Below are 22,744 nucleotides of genomic sequence, written 5' to 3' on the forward strand. Positions count from 1 at the left end.
AGGCCCTGGCTCTAGTTGAGGCCGTATCTGTATCTGTATCTATAGCTGTATCTGTATCTGTATCATCTGTATCTGTATCTGTATCTCTCTCTCTCTCTCTCTCTCTCTCTCTCTCTATCTCTCTCTATCTCTCTCTATCTCTATCTCTCTCTCTCTCTATCTATCATCTATCTATCTATCATCTATCTATCTATCATCTATCCTTGACAACATTTGCATGCTACATTTAAAGCACTATGGTACCACTTTAACAGTTATGGTATCCCCTAAAGAATTTTGGGAGCTGTCGTTTAACATGGTGCTGGGAGCTGTTAGGAGAAATGCCCCCTTCCCCTCACAGAGCTACAATTCCCAGAGTTTGCTGTGAAAATGGATTGATTGTTAAGTCACTCTGGAAGAATACTTTGGGAGAAGCCATGGCTTGTTTAAAGTGGTATCATAGTGCTTTCAATGTATGGGCTCTAGTTACAACACCCTGGGAACTTTTTGTTTAAATCCCTGTTAATTTTGGGCAGGGAGGGGCTCCCCACCCCATGCGACAAAATAATCTCCACTCTATCAAACATCCTTCATTCTATGCATAATCCACCAGCTTTGGCCTCTGCCCTTTCCTGATGTAATCAGTGTGCATTTCCAATTGAATGCCAAGGTTCTTTGTATTATTTTGAAATACCAAAAGTGTGACGCAAATTATCCCAGTTGAGGATTAATAGATGATGGAAAAGAGCATCCAAAACGCACACCCCTTACTCTCTCTTTCTAACAGAATAAAATATGTGCATTCTCTCCAGCTGTAATCAGTTTAACAGATCAGTACAAGTTCCAGCTCTTCAAATAATTATTCTGACTAGAAGGACTAGATTTATATGAAGGGTGGCATATGTGTGTGTGTGTGTGTGTGTGTGTGTGTGTGTGTGTGTGTGTTGCTGGATTAAGCCTTCCCATTTCTTTTAATTATTTAGCTGAAGCCTGCCCACTTTCACTTCCACTCGCTCTCACACTGTATAATTCTACTAGCATATTATTAATCAGGATAGAAATCTCTTGCTGTTTTAAAATTATCTCATCTTTTTCACCCTGCATGAGGATCATATGCGAGCTATAGCTGTGGTTCTTCTAAGAGGCTGCAAGAGGTTGCCAGAGAACAGAGGGCACCAGTTTCTATCTTGTATAGTTGTTGGGTACCAATTTGAATTTCTAAGGCAGCTTGCCTGGACACGGGACAGCTCCAGGGGGGCCTGAAATGAAAGCTTTGAGAGAAATAATCTCTGTAGGGAGAAAGTGTCAACAGAAGCCTGAGGTAAGCTGATCAAGCCTGGAGTGCAATAGGCTCCTTTGCTGTAAGGGAGCTGGCTGGATGGTCAAAGGGCCCTCACTTTTTTTTGTAGTCTTTGCTTTCTGCCAGGATGAGGAGATTGAGGGACTAGAGTCAGAGGATGGAGTCAGAGCTATGCCCTCTGACCAGAAGGACACAATACTCAAGTGTCCCGAATTAAGCAGGACATTACAGATTCACAGAAGCTTCCCCCGCTTCTGTTGGAAGTACATGATGTCTTGTTTTCGTCGCCTCGTCTCTGCCTCCTCCTCCTGCAATGGGGTGGCCTGCAACTGCCATAATGGTTGACCTCTGCCACTGCCATATTCCTGGAAGCGGGCACAGCACACCCAGAAGCACACCACTTCCCATGGCCAGTAGCTTAATAATGATGATGATGAAAATGAAGATGATGGACTTGGGTGGTGCTGTGGTCTAAACCACTGAGCCTCTTGGGCTTGCTGATCAGAAGGTCGGCGGTTCGGATCCCCGCAACGGATGAGCTCCTGTTTCTCGGTCCCAGCTCCTGCCAACCTAGCAGTTCGAAAGCACACCAGTGCAAGTAGATAAATAGGTACTGCTCTGGCGGGAAGGTAAACGGTGTTTCCGTGCGCTGCTCTGGTTTTGGTGTTCTGTTGTGCCAGAAGCAGCTTAGTTATGCTGGCCACATGACCTCAGTCTGTAAAGCGAGATGAGCACCACAACCACAGAGTCGTCTGCGACTGGACTTAACTGCCAGGGGTCCTTTACCTTTATTATATATAATAATAATATAATATAATATAATATAATATAATATAATATAATATAATATAATATAATATAATAATAATTTATTATTTATACCCCGCCCACTCTGGGCAGCTCCCAATAGAATATTAAAAACATCAGTCATTAACAACTTGCCTAAACAAGGCAGCCTTCCGATGTCTTCTAAAAGTCAGATAGTTTTTTATTTCCTTGACATCTGATGGGAGGGCGTTCCACAGGGCAGGCGCCACTACCGAGAAGGCCCTCTGCCTGGTTCCCTGTAATCTCTCTTCTCGCAGTGAGGGAACCACTAGTAGGCCCTTGGTGCTGTACCTCAGCCCCCGGGCTCAACGATGGGGGTGGAGATGCTCCTTTCCATGTGCAGAGTGTGCAGATATCCTGCTTTCCTGTCCCAAAACGTTGGATGGTATGGGAGGACCCTAAATAAGGTCCTGATGGCCTTTCCCCTAAGGATGCAGCCTGAACCTCACCTGTGTCCTCGCTGTGCATTGTGCACTGTGAAGCCTTCCCCCACAACCCAGGTTGTAGGTCACAGCACCAATGAAATATTTGAGGGGGCCACACACACCCCCAGGTTGATGGGCATTGCCATTCAAATGGTGTGTGTGTGCCATGTCTTGTGATCCATTATGCAGGGTGGGGCTTACATACCTCCCCCAATATTTTATTCAAGTTGGCACCCCTGCACGCCAATATTATTTTCTGGGCATCGGGAATAGAGAAACAATAAGCAGTGGGGGTGCTTTGTGAGAGTGCTTAGCTTTCTTGTGAGCGTTTGATTGGAATGCCCACAAGTTCTCATTTGGGGATGAGCAGTCCTTTCGGAAAGGCTTTCCTAGAAACTGGGAGAGACCACTGGAGGGAATTGCAGCCCCTTTCTGCAACCAAGTTTTATCTTTGTTTGTCATTTCTCAGTACTCAAGGGTGATTTTTCCTAAGGGGTGGAAAGGGATAGAACAAAGAGCTAAAATGAGAAACGGATATGTATGGACAGAACAATGGACAGAGAAAGGAAGGCAGAACCTTCCTGCTATGCCTGCTATGCCTGCCTGCTGGGGAGCTTTTAGAATCTGGCTTTACTCTTGACTACATTTCACAGAGCCTAGGACTACACACCACAGAGCCTAGGACTTGCTGATCAAAAGGTCAGCGGTTCGAATCCCTGCAACAGGGTGAGCTCCCATTGCTCGGTCCCTGTTCCTGCCAACCTAGCAGTTCGAAAGCATGTCAAAGTGCAAGCAGATAAATAGGTACCACTCCAGCGGGAAGGTAAACAGCGTTTCCGTGCGCTGCTCTGGTTCACCAGAAGCAGCTTAGTCATGCTGGCCACATGACCCGGAAGCTGTACGCCAGCTTCCTTGGCCAATAAAGCGAGATGAGTGCCGCACCCCCAGAGTCGGTCACAACTGGACCTAATGGTCAGGGGTCCCTTTACCTTCACCTTTTTACATTTCACAGGAAGAATGTAATGTGCAGCTGGGATCTCAGAAATGAGAGGAAGGCAAGCAGTTTGAAGGTACCAACACAGGAAGTGCCAAAGGAGGCTTAGGACTGAACTTGCAGGCCTTCAGTTTCTGCTGCAATTCGACAGGTGACCTTAAGGTCAACCACATAGATTGCAACATAAAAGGGAGGGGGCTTTGCTTAGCGGATCAAATAAATCAAAGGGGCTAAGTAAAACTGACAGCCTTTTAATTCACTCTTTGAATCTGCAGTTTATTGTTGGATTTATCAGCACAATGTGTATTGCTAAAATAAATAAACCCATCTCCCTGTGATAGACAGATGCCAGCAAGATAATCCCATCACCTGCACTTTGTCAATACATACTTGCCAGTCAGCCTGGAATTAAATATTGCAGTTAATCATGCCGTACTGGTCTTTCCTCCTGAAAACGCTTTAAGAAGAAGGAAAATCACGCACACACAATCCAAGCCGCCTGGAAGACATTATTGCATAGATCGATACAATCAAGCTACTTTTGGCTCGGAACCCTTGAAAGGATGAAAAGGAAATGAGCATAACTTTTAATTCAATCTTTTTTTTATTTATCCTGTATAAATTAGAATGGGGAAAGGCTACAATGTAGAGTAGGGGTGGGGAACCTCAGGCTCAGGCATCAATTGCACCCCCCCAGCCCTCTCTATCAGTCCCTTGGGCCTCTTCTCAGGCCACACCCCCTTCCCAGCCACACCCTCTGCCCCAAGCCACACCCCTCACTGGCCTTGCTCCATATCCTCCTTGAGTGTTCTTGGCTGACTGGAATGTGTCCTTGAAGAGTAATGACTCTTGCTTGACTGGGTTGAAGACAGAGACAGGTATTGTTGTTGTTTAGTCATTTAGTCGTGTCCGACACTTCGTGACCCCATGGACCAGAGCACGCCAGGCCCTCCTGTCTTCCACTGCCTCCCGCAATTTGGTCAAACTCATGCTGGTAGCTTCGAGAACACTGTCCAACCATCTCATCCTCTGTCGTCCCCTTCTCCTTGTGCCCTCCATCTTTCCCAACATCAGGGTCTTTTCCAGAGAGTCTTCTCTTCTCATGAGGTGGCCAAAGTATTGGAGCCACAGCTTCAGGATCTGTCCTTCCAGTGAGCACTCAGGGCTGATTTCCTTAAGAATGGATAGGTTTGATCTTCTTGCAGTCCATGGGACTCTCAAGAGTCTCCTCCAGCACCATAATTCAAAAGCACCAATTCAAGTGTAGAAACTCTCTTGCATCTGTTGGCCTGCCCATGTTTGCTTCTGGGACGTGGCCCCAAAGAGGTTGCCAAGAAGGGAATGTGGTCCTCAGGCTGGAGAAGATTGCCCCACCATTGCCCCACCATTAAATTTGTATAGGTATGCCACAATCAAAGAAGTTGTTTTAATCTATGGTGCGGAATTGCTTTAGCACAGGAATGGCTAAACTGTGGCCCTCCCAACGTAATTGGACAGCAGCTCCCATTATTCCTGGCCTCCAGCCATGCTGTCTCGAACAGGTGGCTGTTGGAGACCAACAACTTCTGGAGGGTCACAGACTAGAGTCAGGTTAGTACAGGGTATCAGTTGCACTCCATGATCCATCTCACTCTGTTGCATGAAAAGTGGTGGATAATGGATCGCCAGGAATTCAAGGAATTCAGGCTCAGGCTTCCAAACCTGAGATACTTTAGGTAAAGTATTACTTTGTAAACTACTTATAGGTCCTCAATAGACTAGAAAAGGAGAGAGAGAGAGAGAGAGAGAGAGAGAGAGAGAGAGAGAGAGAGAGGGGAATGGACAGATGGGGCTCATTAACCTGGGAAGGTAGCCCATATAGGAGAAGGAAAGCTCTGATCCTAACCCTGTGCTGCCTTGCGGGATATCTTCAAGAGAAGAAAAGGCTATGGAGTAAACCCTGCACAAATCCAGAGGGAAATCCCTAAGATGCTTGGACGGTGCCTTGTCTGCATCCTTCTGGCAACTCCTGTAGCCTAGCTGGTGCCAAATGTATTGTTCAGCTTTCCTTTGGACCACATCAGCAAGACCGAGATGGGGGTCTTGTCATCTGGGCATCCCAGGACCTCCAGGCACGCAGCGGTTGAACTTCATCCCTGGAAGTGCACTCCATTTTTTCTGGAAGTGCACTCCATTTATTCTCGAGACAGACAGATGCCAACAATATATAGAGAGATAGCATTTTCCAAACTTCTGAGAACTGATTTATAAATTATAATTGGAGGAGCATTTCAATTCTACATCCTCCATTTGTTATTTATACCAGTGTAAATATATGAGCTACCTTCCTTTAGAGAGCTCCCTCTTCTCATCTACTGTGGGTAGGTAATAGTATTAAGAGTGGAGTTTGCGCACGCAGAGTGCTGGATTAGTAGGAGGCAAGGCCAGAATGACGAATCAGGCAGAAATGCAGCAGGCAGCACCCCTTTGTGGTGTTAGCATTCCTGCTCCGTGTTTGCAGTCATGGGATTGTTGTCTATCACATGGCGGTGTATGTTTTCATTCCACAGTGTGGGAAGTGACAGAGACAGGATGTTTTGGTATTACTGTGTTCCATGAAGTGGGACTATTGTCCTTTGTTTTATCTTTCTTTGCTGGCTGATGAGAAAGAAGAAGGAGCTAAAGCAGAATGCTCTGGGTGTATTATATGTAAATAAAAGCCGATCAGCCAAAATGCTGTGCTACTGAGTTCTGTTACGTAAACTGCGAATACTCTGTGGATCCCTAAGTGTGCTGATGCTTCTTGGTATCAGTCGCTGTGATGTTCAGGCTGAAGAAAGCTTTTGAAGCTCCCGAATGATCGACCAGGAGGGAGAGAACATGCCAGTTGGGCATGTGTCTCTGCCAGGGTCCTACACAAGAGTAGGACCATCCTAACAAGTGGATGGCTGAGTGTATGGAGATCACAAGAGAACCTCAATTTATTTATTGTGTCCCCGTTGTCCACTACTGTGCCCCAGCACATATTTTGTTGATGAGCTAACCCACCCCCAAGTTACATGGGGCTATGACTGGGCTTTTATTTTCAATACTTCATGGGAAGTATTTGTTAAAGAGCTTGTCTCAGGAAAGGTTCCAGGTTCGAGGTGGGGGTGCTTTGCACCCACTAATGGGTGGAGGCTCCAAACTTTCCTTATAGAGCAGCTCATTCTCCTTGCCTTAAAAAAAATAAAATGCACTCCAAGTGTCCACCATTTTGGTTTCCCTGCAAAATGGTGGCTGCCAGAAGCTTTTGAAGCTTCTGATAATGAAATTGTTTTAAAAATTGAGTGAGCCAGCACGGCGGCAAGCCAAGAGTTAATGAATGTCACTTCTTTAAAGATTCCCCAGAGTTTGCCAGATGGTTTAACTTGTTAATGGCCTTGTCTTTAACTGTAATTATTACTAAGTAGATTAGTTATTACCTGACTCATGTTCGTTTTAATTTAACTCAGGGATAAAATAATAATAATAATAAAACCGAATAGTTTTCCTTAAAAAAGAAAAAAGCCTACTGTCTCCTTTGAAAAGCACCAAAACATGTAAGACTCTAATAATAACCATGTAACTCAGAGTGAATTTGAATTAGTCTATATCTTCCTTAATCCCCAGCAATAGCATCCAAAGGCTCTTAGCAAAAGAATGCCTGTAAGTCAAGAACATGTTCTACATTCAAAGGCATATAATAATGTTGAATACCAGGAAAAGTATTAAAAGTATCCTTGAAGGATTACACCCCTCTCCTCTCCCAGCTCCCACATTTGGGGCAAGGCTTTTACCCAGCTAACACTGCATGAGTGTTGCACCCTATAGTCACCTTTGACTGGATTTAACTGTCCAGGGATCATTTACCATTTACCTAGTCCCACTTACTTGTGAGTAAGCTGCATTGAATTCAATAGGATGCACTTCCGAGTAGGATCAATTCAGTAGGATGTACTTATGAGCTTAGGGTTGCGCTAGCACCTAGGATCGTGTCAAAAACATCATGTATGGGTGGCCAAAGATACCCTAAGTGATACAGGCAGCAGTAGAGCTCAGTTCTGTAGGATGGCTTTGCTTTCTCCTTAGGGGAAAAAAATTATCTTCTGCTGAGGAAGACATTTGTTTTAATTGTACTCTGTTATACAGAAGCGTTTCTCTGAGGCCTAATGAGCTGCAGCTTATATTTTTGCAATGCCCTTTCCATGTAAACTTTTAGCTGGCACAATTATAGCAGCAAAACAACATCCGCAATCATAATAGCATCAGCAATTAGAACAGGAGCATTCCAAGCAATTATCTGCAAGGATCCCCTCCTATTTAGTATAGCTACTGTATGGCAAGGAGTTCTTGTTCAAAACAAAGCAATCTGAGCTTTGGCCACCTAGTTATACATTATCTGCTTGGCTTTCCACAATGATCTCCTAATTTGTTGTCCAGTTCTCTACTTCCTCCTATTTTCTGAAACTGATCCTACACTGTAAGGCTTGCAGTGATTTTCATAGACTTTCCGATATGGATATCCATTAGTTGTATGGACTGTACAAAACTTGTATGGTTTTAAAAGAGGATCAGACCCATCAATAGAGGATAAGGCTACTCAATAGGCTGTGCTATGCACCAGATTTAGCGGAGGCCTGAGCCAAATCAGACATCTTCAGAGGACCTCGATATTGCATTTACAGTGGTACCTCTGGTTATGAACGCTTCAGGTTATGAGCTCCACTAACCCAGAAGTAGCTGCTCCTGGTTGAAAACTTTGCCCCAGGATGTAAACAAAGATCGTGTGCCAGAGGCGTGCACGCAGCAGGAGGCCCCATTAGCAAAAGCATGCCTCAGGATAAGACTGGTTTCAGCTTAAGAACGGACCTCTGGAACGAATTAAGTTCATAACCAGAGGTACCACTGTATTAATATTGCACAGTTTGAAGCGACCGGAAGCGTAAGAGCTGACTGCGAAAACAAAACAGTGTCTCTCTCCCCCATTCCAGTCTGCCTTAGCCTGCCTAAGGCTATGCAGCTCTTTTTGGAGAGCCATTTGTTCACTGTTGTGTTCAGAAAAAGACTAACAGCCAGGGCTTTTTTTCAGCTGGAACTCACCAGAACTCAGTTCCAGCACCTCTCAGGTGGGCACCATTGCCATTATAAGAGATCAAAGGAGGCATTCATGGTGAGTTCCAGCACCTCCTTTTCTAGAAAAATAGCACAGCTAACAGCTACCACCCTTTCAAGATTGCGAATTTGCAACTCAATACCTTTGTCACCTGATCTAAGGTTACAACAGTTTAGAGTAACAGAAAACAATCAACAGGTAATTAGGATCGAAAACCTTGGCCAAAAGGAAACAAGATTAGAAGATATGGACCTGGGTATGAATTAATGAATAAACAAAAACTGAACAATTATGGGTGCCTGTCTTGGTATATGACCACAGCAAAGAGACCCTTGAGGGAATAAAGATCAAAAATATATTGTTTCTCAGGATTGGAGGCTAAGTTGGTGTGCTGGACAGGAGGAAGACTATTGTTGACTTTTATCCATAACAGTATTCAGAGAACCTCTTTTTGTATGGAAAGGAAATGAATTTGAGATGCCTGGAATTGAAGACTGGGGAAAAAAAATATTGTCTAGCAGAAGGAGAATAACTGGATATCATCCTGTAGTGAACATTTCAAATATTTTAAAGAAATCTCATATATACAACTGACAAATGCCTTCCATTACGTCGTAGTTGCAACACCCTATAGCACCCCCTCAGCTCAATGCCCAGTGTGGGGCAACTGGTCATGCTGCCCTAAATCTGCCTCTGTGGCAGCAGTTATCCTGTTTCTCCAACACTGTTTCCAGTCACCCACAGCTTCAGGGGTTGGAATCACTGTTAGTCTCCAGTTCCCATCAATCCCAAGCAGAATGTCCAGTGGTCTGGGAAGATGGAAGATGTAGCCCACCAGTACATCTAGAGGCCCATAAGTTCTCCATCCCTGTGCTACCCAAGGCAAGTTAGAAGTTTCGGAAAGTGCCTTATTCCATGACATGCTGATTTAAGCAGTCAAGAAAAAGAAAAGAAAACAGAATATGTTGAGGCACTCCAGAGTGCTGGAAACAAGTCTAGTGAACCGCATTCAAAGTGTGGTTTTTAGAGAAAGAGATAGATAACTGAGGGTAAATGATCAATGAGATCATGTCGCAGGGATCAAGAGAGAGAGGAGCATAGCTCATTGGACCCCAAAGCTTCCCTATTATTGCAGTGTGCCCATGACTAGTAAATAATAAATACCTTGTTAATCTGAGCTTGAAGGATTCTCAAGCTACTGCTGCATTGATCTAACATTTGGATCCCCTTTCAACAACTTGGTTTGGACTTGGCTTTTAAAGAGCACTGTATTGTTGGGAAATGCTAGTTTTTTGACTCCAGCCTCTGTGCCATAATAACTCAAAGAAGGATTTAGCTTCTAGCTTTCATATTCTTTCAGCAAGCAGGTTGTTTTCGTTTTTCTCCTTCGATTTTTTTTCTTTTTTAAACCATGGGACACATCATCTTCTTCATATGAAATATTTCACACTTCAAACTGGCTGAAAGGCTGCGGTCAATTTCCCTTCTTCATCTTTAGGTCCATCAAAGGATGGTTGTGATTAAGCGGGCCTTGAGTAGCTTGGCTGTGTGTTTTGTTCACTTTGGGCCTGACATAATCTGAAAGGCTTTGGCAATTACTATAAAGCAAAACAGATCTAATCTCTCCCTTCGCGAGAGAACACAAACAATTTTAGATGCTTTTGAGATTATTCCAAAACTCCCGTTTGATGGTCTACTATGGAAATCTATTTGTCTTCTTCCAGCTCTCTGTGCACTAGCCTAAATCTGCCAGCGGGGTAATGAACTTCTTATCTTTTGAATACCAGAGCTGGAATCAGCGTAATCATCCCTGTTGTGGTTCAGTCAGGGAACGAGGAGTCTCTGATGTTTTCAGCAGATATGGCCCAACCATGTTTTCTTTCCATAATGGCATTATCAATCTCCACCTCTCCCAGCCAGTCTTTGGTTTGGAGGGTTTCAAGAGCTGTGTTGACTTCCTCAGTTACAATCTCCCCAATTACAACCTTAAAGACCGCCTTTCCCCGGACTCTGTGTTCCTCGTCTGAGGTCCTTCTTTGTGTGCCGCCTTCTCGTGGTGTCCAGAGGGTGGCAACATGAGAACGGGCCTTCTTTGTAGTGGCTCCCTGTTTAGGGAATGCTCTCCCCATGGAAAGTATATATATTTTTATGCACTAGGGGGAAATGTTCCTCTTTGACCAGGCGTTGGGGTGATTAATATTCTACAGCCTTTTAAATGTATCGGTGGGAAGTAGGGGTTATTGTTATGCTGTTTTGCTTTTACTTTTTTTTTAATCCTGTGTTTTATTCTGTGAACTGCCCTAAGATGAAGGGTGGTATGTAAAGTTAATAAATACTACTACTACTACTAATAATAATAATAATATGAATGAATGAAATCTTTATTACTAAAAGCTATAAGCCGTCACAATTGGTCACAATGCGTAAAATACAAATAATTTAAAACTGAACAGCAACAACAGCAAAGCAAACATACAAAAAAGAATAATAATAATAATAATAATAATAATAATAATAATAATAATAATAAATTGCCCCATCAGACCATTTTGACCAAGCCAAACCCATTTGTCCTATATAATCTCAGGTGTGGGGCATGCCAAATGTAGGGGCAGGCTAGGCCAAAAGGGGGTTTGAGCAGCCCAATGCATAGCCCCATACACAGCATTTTCTAGACCCTGATCATTGGGACTTGCGTAGTACTGTGACTTTGCTTGCAATGTTTGATGTTAAACTGCATTGTGGGGGTGGGGAAATGGGTTGGCTGATGTCATTGCTACATCAAGTGATTGGCAAGTGTGTGATTCCATCCGACCTTCCAGATGTAGCCCACTGGAGGAAGAGGAAAAGAAGGATTCAGCCCACCTGCCAGATTCATTTAAAGGTGTCCCAGTGTGAAATATATTCTTAGAAGCACTTTAATATTTAATTGGTCCCACAAGGGTCCTAATTTAGCTCATGACACCATTTCCCCCAAACCACAGCCACTTGTGCTATCCCTATATCACAAGGGTCATCTTGGGCTTTGTTTGAGACAGCAAAATGTCTTGAGACAGTCCTGAACATAAGGATCTTGGAATGAGGATCCCAACCTGTATGGATCATCAGCAAAGGTGTGTGTGTGTGTGTGTGTGTGTGTGTGTGTGTGTGTTGTTATTTTCTCTCTCTCCCTTGCCAAATAGCTGTCGTGTCTTCTAAACATGTTCAGAGCAAAGGAGCAGGGATTTCATTACATTAATAATTACATTGCCTCCAAGTCTTTTGAAGTTGCATCACCCCCACAGAAGCCCAGAAGCGGGTTTTATAGAAATGTCATTAAAGCTGTTAAGTGCAAGGAGACAGAAGGAGATGAAGTAGGGGAGGGGAGGAATCGCACACCCACACACTATCAAGGCATGCTCTCTCTATTATGAATAAAGTCAAATGGCTTCCTAAAGGGGTGATGCTGGCAGTGTTTTCAGTCTGGAGGATCAGGACAAGGTTTGGCAGCTTTCCTTCAGCTGTTGATCAGGGGCATTTATCCAGCGGGGCATTAGGCAGGAAGGAAAGCCATGGCTTGGGTCTACCTTCTCCTAGGAAGACGCAGCCACTGGTCAGGTAGGTGCTAACATTCTTTGTGAACTGCATGCCTCACCTTCCTGCCTGGTGCCTCAACCCGACCACTCCAGCCTGACCCACAGTGATCCACAGCTGTGTGTACCCAACTTATCTGAGGCACTCTTTATATGCTCAGTTTGGCTCAGGCCTCTGCTGAATGGGGTGCAGAGCCCTAGTACAGGCGTCTCCCCACTTGCACACAATGGTCTCACTTGCAACCTTGTTGCACAGTGCCAGGACCTCCATCCATCCATCCATCCATCCATCCATTCTAACCTGAAATAGTGAGAGAGAGCTGGAAAGTCCTTGTTGCTTAGGGGGAGATTCTCCCCAGAACCCAAAGAGGATGTCAGTGATCCAGAAGTCCAGAAGAAAGACTCCAAGGGTTCCAAAATGGCGCAAGGGAGCTCTCGCTGCTGCCATGCTACCCTACTCAACAGCTGTTGGGTGGGAAGCTGCTTGTACTGCAGTGGGTTCCCCCACTTGCGTGCATTTTGCTTATGTGCACAGGGGCCCAGAATGTAATCCCCGTGTATGTGGGGGAGTGTCCTGTATTCAAACAGAGGTTTGATGGCCTTCTGTTATGGATCCATTAGTTGCGTCCTCCATTAGCAGGAAGTTAGACTTGAGTCTCTTCCAGCTCTACAATTTTATATTCTTGGGGAATAGTCTAATGTACAGTTCGTAAAAAAAGAGATTCCGACACAGCCCTCAAATCAAAAGGAACTTTTAAAGGAGAGGAAAAGCAGACCATAAATGTTAATTTTCAGTAAATTGTTATTTAACAGTGGGGAATCTATGGAATTATTGAAGACTTTCTGCACACTGAGGAACAAAGCACATTAGTTCAACTGCCTGTCTTGCAACCAAATGGAAAGCTTGGGGAATTGAAGAACCAACACTCTCACTCTATTGATTTCACAACTGAGTATTAATATTAAATGCCTTTTAAAGTCCATTTGTATTGTGTGTGTTTTATGACATGAGGCTGTCAGCTTTTCATTGATTTCTACTTTTTGCATTTAAAGGCTGCACGGGAGGCAAAATGGATAATGCATGCCTGACTGTGTCTTTTTTCCTACAAAGAAAGCAGGAAGTTGTTACCGGCATTTAACTATACAAATGCCTCAAATGGGAGGGATAACGAGAAAGCAATAATTAATATTGCTTGCTCACAGTAAAGTAACATTGAAACATCCCAGGATTCTCCACCACCCAGGGTATCTGAAGATGTGTGCATGCACAGGAAAGCTCATACCAATAACTAACTTAGTTGGTTTCTAAGGTGCTACTGGGACGCAGGTGGCGCTGTGGTCTAAACCACAGAGCCTAGGGCTTGCCAATCAGAAGGTTGGTGGTTCAAATCCCCGCAACAGGGTGAGCTCCCATTGCTTGGTCCCTGCTCCTGCCCACCTAGCAGTTCTAAAGCACACCAAAGTGCAAGTAGATAAATAGGTACCACTGCAGCGGGAAGGTAAACAGCATTTCCGTGGCTTTGTCATGCTGGCCACATGACCCGGAAGCTGTACACCAGCTCCCTCGGCCAGTAAAGTGAGGCAAGCGCCACAACCCCAGAGTCGTCCGCGACTGGACCTAACGGTCAGGGGTCCCTTTCCCTTTACTTTTAAGGTGCTACTGGAAGGAAATTTTTTTAAAAAATTAAATTTTATTTTATTTCGACCCAGGGGCGTAGGAAGGGGGGTGCGGTTCACACCGGGTGTCATCTGTAAGGGGGGGGTGACAAAATGACAAAAATATGTGTTAAGTGTTACAGTGTTACTGAATTTTAAAGCATTCGAATCCAGCCACATTGCCTCACACCCAACTTTACTGAGGAATGTTGTCACAGGACTACAGGGGGAAAGATGCAATAATTGAAATTCCCTTCCTCTTCCACTAGCAGGTCCTGTGATAGATCAAGGACACTTCTACAAATGGGAGCGGGGGATTCCTTTTATGGGTGGAAGGACTTCTTTGGAAACAACCCCAAAACTCTTAAATCCCAGCTTTGCTTTTGTATTAACATAATTCTTGTTTGTGTTTCTTTCAACACAGTGCAAGTTCCAGGACCGGTAGAAAACCTGCGGGCTGTATCAGTATCACCTACCTCAATTCTTATTACATGGGAACCCCCTGCCTATGCAAATGGTCCAGTCCAAGGTTATAGACTGTACTGTACAGAAGTAGTTACTGGGAAAGAACAGGTGAGCAAATGAACACATGGGCAAAAAAACAATGAAGGGAGGGAGGGAATCATTCATAAATTTAGTTCCCTAAATTAAATGCAGGGTTTCATTGCAGCTTCAAGTCCTCTTCGCAGAATCCATCTGAAATGGGATAAGTTCTCAAAATCCTCACCACCTAGAGCTGAAATGAAGAAGTTTTTAGGAGGCCTCAAAAATGAAGGCATCTAGCTAATATTATCTGTATAACAATTTAGTGCAGTAATAATTTTTGCTGTTTCCTTTGTGCCCAGAATATAGAAGTTGATGATCTGTCATACAAGCTGGAAGGACTGAAGAAATTCACAGAATATACCCTACGATTTCTGGCTTACAATCGTTATGGACCTGGAGTTTCAACTGAAGACCTGACAGTCAGAACCCTTTCGGATGGTAAGGCAGAGCAAATAATATACGGACAGGAGAGAGGAAGGGGGTAAATGGGCAGACAGTGGTACAGTCTGCATCTCTTCTTATGCCAAGCACTGCCATTGTGAGTTGCTATTCATGTATCAAATGCTTGGTGGATTGGCCCACTGTGGAGGAGGTGGAAACCCTATAAATTGACTGAGACAGAGTGGTAGGTTGGCTCAGCCCTTTGCTCAGGGTTGCCCTTTGAAATGGTTGTGAGGCGTTAGCCTCCAGAAAGTATCTGCAGGTTTAGAGATCTGGATGGGGCAGCATAGGACCACAAAGAAGACTGAGAAGAAGCAGGAATAAAACAAAAGAGTAGAACCCACATGACCCAAATTCTGGAACCATTAAAATAGCCTATTTCAGTGTTTCTCAACCTGTGGGTCCCCAGATGTTGTTGGACTACAACTCCCATCATCCCTGACCACTGGTCATGCTGGCTAAGAATGATGGGAGTTGTAGTCCAACAACATCTGGGGACCCACAGGTTGAGAAACACTGGCCTATTTAAAGCAACTCACCCAAGAGGGAGTTTGAGTTGAGCTCACGAACAGCTACATCCAGATGTTACGAAGGTGGGTACCAGTGCAGAAGAGGGGTGAGAGTTAGTATCACATTAGTATTTCCCTAATATTCCAGATCACTGAGTCAGAATGTGATGACCTGGTCTGAACAAAGACATTGGATTCTTATCTCATTATACATGACAAAGCCATTTTTCACCTTCTCACCCCTTGCTTTTTCCTGTAACACCTATTGCAGTCGTTAAGAGCCGTCAACAGGCTCATCTCAGCTATCTGCCAACCACCCATTCCCACCACCCTTCTGAGCAATACCCCTCCCCACCTTCTCACTATATAGAAGGATCTGGCAACTTCTGTTTCAGTGTATCTGACGAAGTGTGCATGCACACGAAAGCTCATACCAAGAACTAACTTAGTTGGTCTTTAAGGTGCTACTGGAAAGAAAAGAAATTTTTTTGTTCAGAATGTGATGTCTCAGTATGATAAGGAGGGGTGGAAGAGAATTTGTTCGGTTTGCACTTTTAAACGAACCAAAATAATCCGCACCTGCCTGACTAATACACAGATCAGAACCCAATCATCCTTCAGATTTCACACTGCTCCAAATTTTCGGATACAGTTCTTGGCTCAAAAAAAAAAAAAAAAAAAAAGTACCATAAGGCATAAAAATGTGTGTGTGTTAGAATACAGAAATGTATACCTTGAGATAAAATGTATATATATTTTTTAAAATGTACTGAATTATTTAAAACAAATCTCGAATTAATGCATCAGGTTGGCCAGTGTGAGAATGGGTTGCTGGATTAGAGGGGTCATTGGCCTGATCCAACAGACTCTAATAATAATAATAGTAGTAGCAGTAATAATTAATAATAACAATAATAATAAAATTTGTATCCCGCCCTCCCCAGCCAAGGCCGGGCTCACAGCAGCTAACATCATAAAAACAACACAATATGCATAAAAACAGACATCAATTAATTATAATAAATCTTAAAATTAATTCAGACAAGTTAAAATCTGGGCAGGTGGCAATTATCAGGTTGGAATTGAGAGTGGTTAATACTTGCTACCAGGACCAACTGTTTCCACGGATCACACAAGGACCTGTGAGTGGGTTGGGGGCCTCCTTCGGGCTTGTTTTATACAAAGGAAAGTAAGTCAAACTGCATCCTGCCCAAAGGCCTTGTGTCCTTATACATATTTTCACACATTTCCTGACCCTTGTTATTGCTGGCCTGACCCCAACTTGAATGTGGGATGGTGATGGCAGAAAGACTTGGAATTGATCGCTCTCCCTTGATTGCCTCGCAGTGATAACCTGTGGTTACTTGAATAAAACCTCTTCAGTAACCACAGAGGACTGTGTGAGATAGCCATTCATTTCATAAGGCTACAAATATCCTTTTCAAAGCTAAGTAGATCAAACCTCTTTACAGATGTTATTGTAAGCAGCACTGTTTATTACCTTGTAAAAGTTAATTTGTGATACCGCTGCCTTCTTTTTTTTGGAGAGCTGGTCTATTATTTCCACCGCTGACATTTCTCTAATACATTTTCAAGTGGCACTTTCACCTATCCATCTAATTGAGATACCTTTTTATACTACAAAACAGACCTTGGCAGAATAAAATACCTCATGCGTATAATTATGAAAACAAAACATACACACACACACACCAACACAATTGGGTGAAAAAATTATATTGCACTTAATTTATGGAGATTGAATTGAGACTCTGAAGACCAGGATGACAGCCTCAGTGCTGAACTTTGACTTTCCGGGAGAAAAAGGGAGATTCATATTCATGCAGGAATTTAGAAAGTTAGCTCATAAAGTTTTAATTCTTCTTGAGCAGAAAAGCATCAAGAGACGAATGTTTTTAAAGAAAACCTTCCGCTCAACATCAAGGTCTGCTAATGAGCTAGAGAGCTCTGATAACCTCAGATTAATGACAGCAGGCTGAATCGAAGCATATATTTTATTTTATTCAATGCATTTATAATACCACCAGGGCACTTTATGATACACTTTGTTTATTGATGCAAAACACTTGCCCTCTCAATCACCAGAGTCTTCTGGGTAGTTCACATGAAGTCCTAACAACATACCGTTAAAACGTTAAAATGTGTTGTTGTTTTTAACAAGACTCACTGAATTCTGTCCCCTGTGTTAAAACCAGCTCAAGTAGTATTGAAACATGTCAAAACCCAGTCAAAATAATTGATTCAGGAAGGGCAAATTAGGCATTAAAATGAGAATCAAATTATCGCCCCTCCCATTCTCTTCACTTCTCTTCTATCTCTTGGTGAAGATATGAGCCCAGAACTTTATCCTGGACAACTTTCTGAGAAGTGAACCAAGTAGTTAACTAGCACCCAAAATATGTGGTGTTGGTTATATTGTGACTTTTTTTTTAAAAAAAGCAGCAATTAAATTCTCGCAGGCTGGCTATTGATGCTTCATTATCTGGTGAATCCATCTAACAATAGTTCTGTGGAGCTATTATTATTTTAAATAAGCAGGGAACGCCCTAAAAGGGGACTTCACAAGGTAAAACCCCCAGAACAACTATTTTGGGTAAAACCAATAAAGAAATTGACAGGAATGGACAAGGCAGATTGATCACGTTAAGGCAGTATATGTACGACCATGATAAGTGGTTTGAACCGTTAATATTTTCCTTGATCTAGTTATTTCTCACAATCTGGTTTTACAATTCCTAGAACTGGGAGAGGAACAGTAATTCTATGTGATTTGGTCTCTGAGCTTATTGGATAATTCCTTCTTATTGATCTTTCAGAGTAATAGGATTGACCCATTCAAGAACTGGTACACTATGCAGCAATGTCTGCCCGGAATAATAATAATAAAAAGGAGACTGCCATATGAAATGGCTGGAATATAAAGCAGCATGAAACAAATCAATAACTGTATCTATAATCACATTGCAACTTTTAATTTTTCTTTCGCCAGTTGTAAATATGTGCTCATTTCTCAAAAGTAGGACAGATTGTTTGAAGAATGGGCCTTTCCAGAGATGCTGTCAATGCAAGGGTCTATCTCATTATTCGCCTCTTCAAAATAGCATGAGAATGTTCATAGTCATCACCAAATGCACAGAACTATTCTGAATTCATCAAAATATCAAAACAGGAAGATGACTTAAGCCAAGTGGTTCATCTAGCTCAGTGTTGTCTGCATCAGGGACACGGAAGCTGTGCCCCTACAGGTCAACGGCCAGTGGGACCAAGAGAGGCATAAAATGGGGAGAAGCAAAGGCAGGCACACAGACTTAGTCTCTGATTGTTTGGGGAAAACAATGGAGGAGACATGGATGGCTGTGGGGAGGCTGGGATCTTTAGTCCTGGCTACCTCCTTATAGGGGCAGGACTTGAGTTGATGTGGTTATTAGGCCTGACACTCCTGTGCAGATCCTGTTTTGCTAATAAAAAGTGTACTCCAGCTTGTTCAGTGTGATTTACTGCTGGCTTGTTCCTGTGCCCTTGTCATGTGTTGTGTCCTTGGCCAGATTATTTTCACTGGGTTTCAAAATGCTGCTGTACTACTTGAGCTGGTTTTAACAGTTATCCATTGAGACTTGCACTTCTTTGTCTTTTGTGATGTAAATTTGCAGCCAAAACTACATTGGAAAGTCCATTGGAAAACATGCATAGTGAAAATAACACACGTGCACATGAATACATAAGACAAAATTGCATATAAAAATGGGTATATTAGAAAAAGATGCAGATGATTCTTGTGAAGGCTTGTTTTTAAAAAGAAAGTCTAAGGTGTCATGGAGTGAACTGAAGGGTGAGAAAAATGAGAAACTAAGAGAAGCTGAGTCATCTGCTTCTTCCTGAGGAGTGGTTGTGCCCCAGTTTCCTCCATAATAAAACTGCCTGATACATGTTTTTAATGAGAATATTTTTACGTGAAGCTGATCACCTATGGATGGAAACACTTTCAAAGTTGTCAGTGCTTGCCCCAAACTGTGCAAGGCAGCAACTGAAGCTATTTAACATGTAAATATGCACACCAGTGTTTGAGGTCAACTTTTGATGTTAAAACATTTCATTTGAGGAAACAGGTGCATCTTGTTCTTATTTATAACACCCTGATTGCTTTGATCTTTAATTAAAATCTCAATCTTGGTGCTATAACAGCTTGATCTTTCAGAATTAAACAGCTGATATCATAATGTACACGCAAATCAGCTTCCGAGCTTTGCCGGTGCCTCCATGATAAAAGTTACCATTCTACATTTTGCATGATAGCAGTTCATGTCTAAGACAGGTTCAAAGAGATTTTACATCATGTTGTGTTATAATATTTAGTAGGTTTACACCCTGCTTTTTGAACTGAGTCCTCCATGTGGTTCACGATCTTTATAAAGGACAGCCAATACATTAAAAGACAATATATTTAAAACTAAACTAAACTGAAAAAACAGTCTAGATGGGGTAGGAGGATAAATGTGGGTCACATCGACACTTTTCATTTAAAGCCTATGGCTTCCCACAAAGAATCTTGGAAAGTGTAGTTTGTTAAGGGTTCTGGCAACTGTGTGTGTTGGATCACACCACAGGTCCCGCTAAATCAACATCTGGCTTCCTGTAGCGACCAACCAGATTCCTATGGGAAGCCCACAAGAAAGTAAAAGGTAAAGGTAAAGGGACCCCTAACCGTTAGGTCCAGTCACAGATGACTCTGGGGTTGTGGCGCTCATGTTGCTCATGTCGCTTTACTGGCTGAGGGAGCCGGCGTACAGCTTCCGGGTCATGTGGCCAGCATGACTAAGCTGCTTCTGGCAAACCAGAGCAGCGCATGGAAATGCCGTTTACCTTCTCGCCGGAGCGGTACCTGTTTATCTACTTGCACTTTGATGTGCAAAATTTAGAGAAGTGTGAAAACCAAAGGATAGCTTTGTTCCAATCCGCATGTTCGTCTGAGAAGATCTAATTTAGTCTGTTGGCTAACAAATATCCTGCTGATTACAACGGCCAATGTTTTACATCCCTGATCCCAAAGGTAGGGGATCCATGCACATTTCTTTCCTGCCTTTTACTACTAGAATACATTTTCAAAGCAGCCATCAACATTAATAAAAAACAATCAATTAAAAGGTATAAGAACAATCAAGAAGCAGCAATAAAAAAGCCAGTCGTAAAACAATCAGCAGTCATAAAAACACTAATCAGTAATAAAACAGCAAGAACACTGTTAAAATATTATCCATTAAATCGTGTCCTCCCTAAAAGAAGGCATGTGTTGCAGTGAGATCTGGAAACTGACCTCCTGTTTGTGGGTGGGTCTATTGGATAGCCACAACACCTGATTGGTAGGTCCCTCGTTGCTGGGTTTAATCTGGCCAATGGGGTGCAGTCTAAACGGATCGAGGAACCTATATAAACCCATTCACATGACCCAGAGCTTCTTCTTTTGGCTCGTGCATCGGAACACCCTCCCACCTCTCCCTAATTTTAGGGCATCTTGCAATTGACCTTGCTATGCCGTCAAGTGTCATCTGTCATTGGGACAGGGGCACAGCAGGAATTTTCCCCACTTCGCTGATTGGATGTAGCCATTTGGGTTTTCGCCTGCCGTGTAGCAATTTGCTATTTCCTGTAAGACCAATTGCAGTCATTAACAGTCATCAACAGCTTTACCACACCTATCAGCCAATCACCCATTCCCACCACCCTGCTGAGTAATACCCCTCCCCACCCTCTCACTATATATAAGGGTCTGGTGACTTCTGTTTCAGTGTATCTGAAGAAGTGTGCATGCACACGAAAGCTCATACCAAGAACAAACTTAGTTGGTCTCTAAGGTGCTACTGGAAGGATTTTGTGTGTGTGTGTTGTTGTTGTTTTTTAGAGGAGGTAAGGAAGATAGGTTTTTTTAGAAAAGGTGCCATTGGCACATGTAACTCTAATTACGGTTTTCCCAATCTCATCCATTCCCCTTTTTCATTTCAGTTCCAAGTGCTATGCCTCAGAATGTCTCCTTGGAAGTGGTGAACTCAAAGGTAAGTCAGGGTCCAGCACCCTAATTTGAAATGATCCAGATTTGTGTCGATGCCTACATATATACAAACACATGCATGGCGGGGGGGGTGACTTGTTATTATGATTATTTTACTATTGGGCTGTCTGACAGTATGCTTTTTTACCGTGTTTTTATGATCTTTTTATCATGGATGTTTTATGATGTGTTTCTAAGGTTGGACTCCACCCTGAAATCCTTTGATAAAGAGTGGTATATAACTTGAATAATTATTATTGTTGTTGTTGTTAACTCTATTTGCTAGTATGAATATGCATGGCTAGATGCTTCTAGAAGCCAACACGGCCACCCCCAACCACTACCACCCAGTTTATTGACGCGTATGAAGGAGGAATGGACCTGCCACTGTCCAGCCTTCTGAATTTTGTATTGTGCAGCTGTCATAGGTTGCAGGTCATTAGCATGGCAGGAATAAGCGAAACAAAGACTCATTTGCGGGTTGAAACAGGCCACAGCTTTATTTGGTTTTATACAATGGGGAAGCAGGCTTGTCATGGGAGTTGGGTAAGGAACTGGTCTTCATTCCACCAGCCCTTGATGTTCAGATGCTTGTTGTTGTCTGTTAGCTAGGAAGCAGCCAGTGGAGTTGGCCTGTGTTAGAGCCCAATGTGGCTCAGGCTAGGTGTCTGGGATCTCACTGTGGTGGCCACTGTGCTTTTCTCTCATCAGACCCCTTATGTCCACCCCCACTTAGATTCTGCCCAGTTTGTGCACTGATGGAATGATCAGCTTAGCAAGGCATTGGATTATTGGGTTACCTGTGTCCTAAATTTCAAGTTTCTGAGTGTTTTCCATTTTGTGCTCTGTGATACGAAAGATAGCCTTTCAGGCTTCTTTTGCAACTCAAATGTATTGGGCTACATGTGCACCAGTTTTCATTTTTCTAGCTAGTGTGTTGTAATAACTCAAACCTCTCAGGGTGCACTTGGTTTTGCAGGAGAAATGCCCCATTTTTAGATGTTTTTGGACATGATTCAAACTTTCCTGGAGATGCATATACCACCATAATTTTGGAAATATTAACCATATCTGAGTATTCCAAGTGAGAGAGGACAGCTCCGTTTCTTTTTGCTTGTTTTCTTCTCTTTTTAGATTTTTGTTCTTTTCCTTTTTTAATATTTTAATATTCTCCTGTGATGATATGTAGCAAAACCATTCTGTGTCAAACATCCTTGCTTCTCACGCAAAAGAAGAAAGCAAGTGATATAAAGAAAGAGAAAATAAAAAAGAGAAACAAGAAAATGACATATGTGGAGGGGAGAGGAACAACGTAAC

At 42.9% G+C, this 22,744-nt stretch overlaps 1 protein-coding gene across 3 annotated transcripts in view; it reads left to right on the forward strand.

The window, feature by feature from the left end:
- Positions 1–22,744, forward strand: part of DCC (DCC netrin 1 receptor) — a gene marked incomplete at its 5' end in the record, with an annotated part of 927,493 nt that overhangs the window by 690,084 nt on the left and 214,665 nt on the right. For all 3 annotated transcript variants that reach the window (XM_083575505.1, XM_083575506.1, XM_083575507.1), the window contains 3 exons: positions 14,292–14,440; positions 14,713–14,851; positions 21,382–21,431. In XM_083575505.1, the coding sequence (XP_083431631.1) occupies positions 14,292–14,440; positions 14,713–14,851; positions 21,382–21,431 (338 nt within the window). The remainder of the gene's footprint in view (positions 1–14,291; positions 14,441–14,712; positions 14,852–21,381; positions 21,432–22,744) is intronic.

The sequence above is a fragment of the Podarcis filfolensis genome (assembly GCF_964270895.1).
Source record: "Podarcis filfolensis genome assembly, chromosome: 11".
Taxonomy (NCBI): domain Eukaryota; kingdom Metazoa; phylum Chordata; class Lepidosauria; order Squamata; family Lacertidae; genus Podarcis; species Podarcis filfolensis.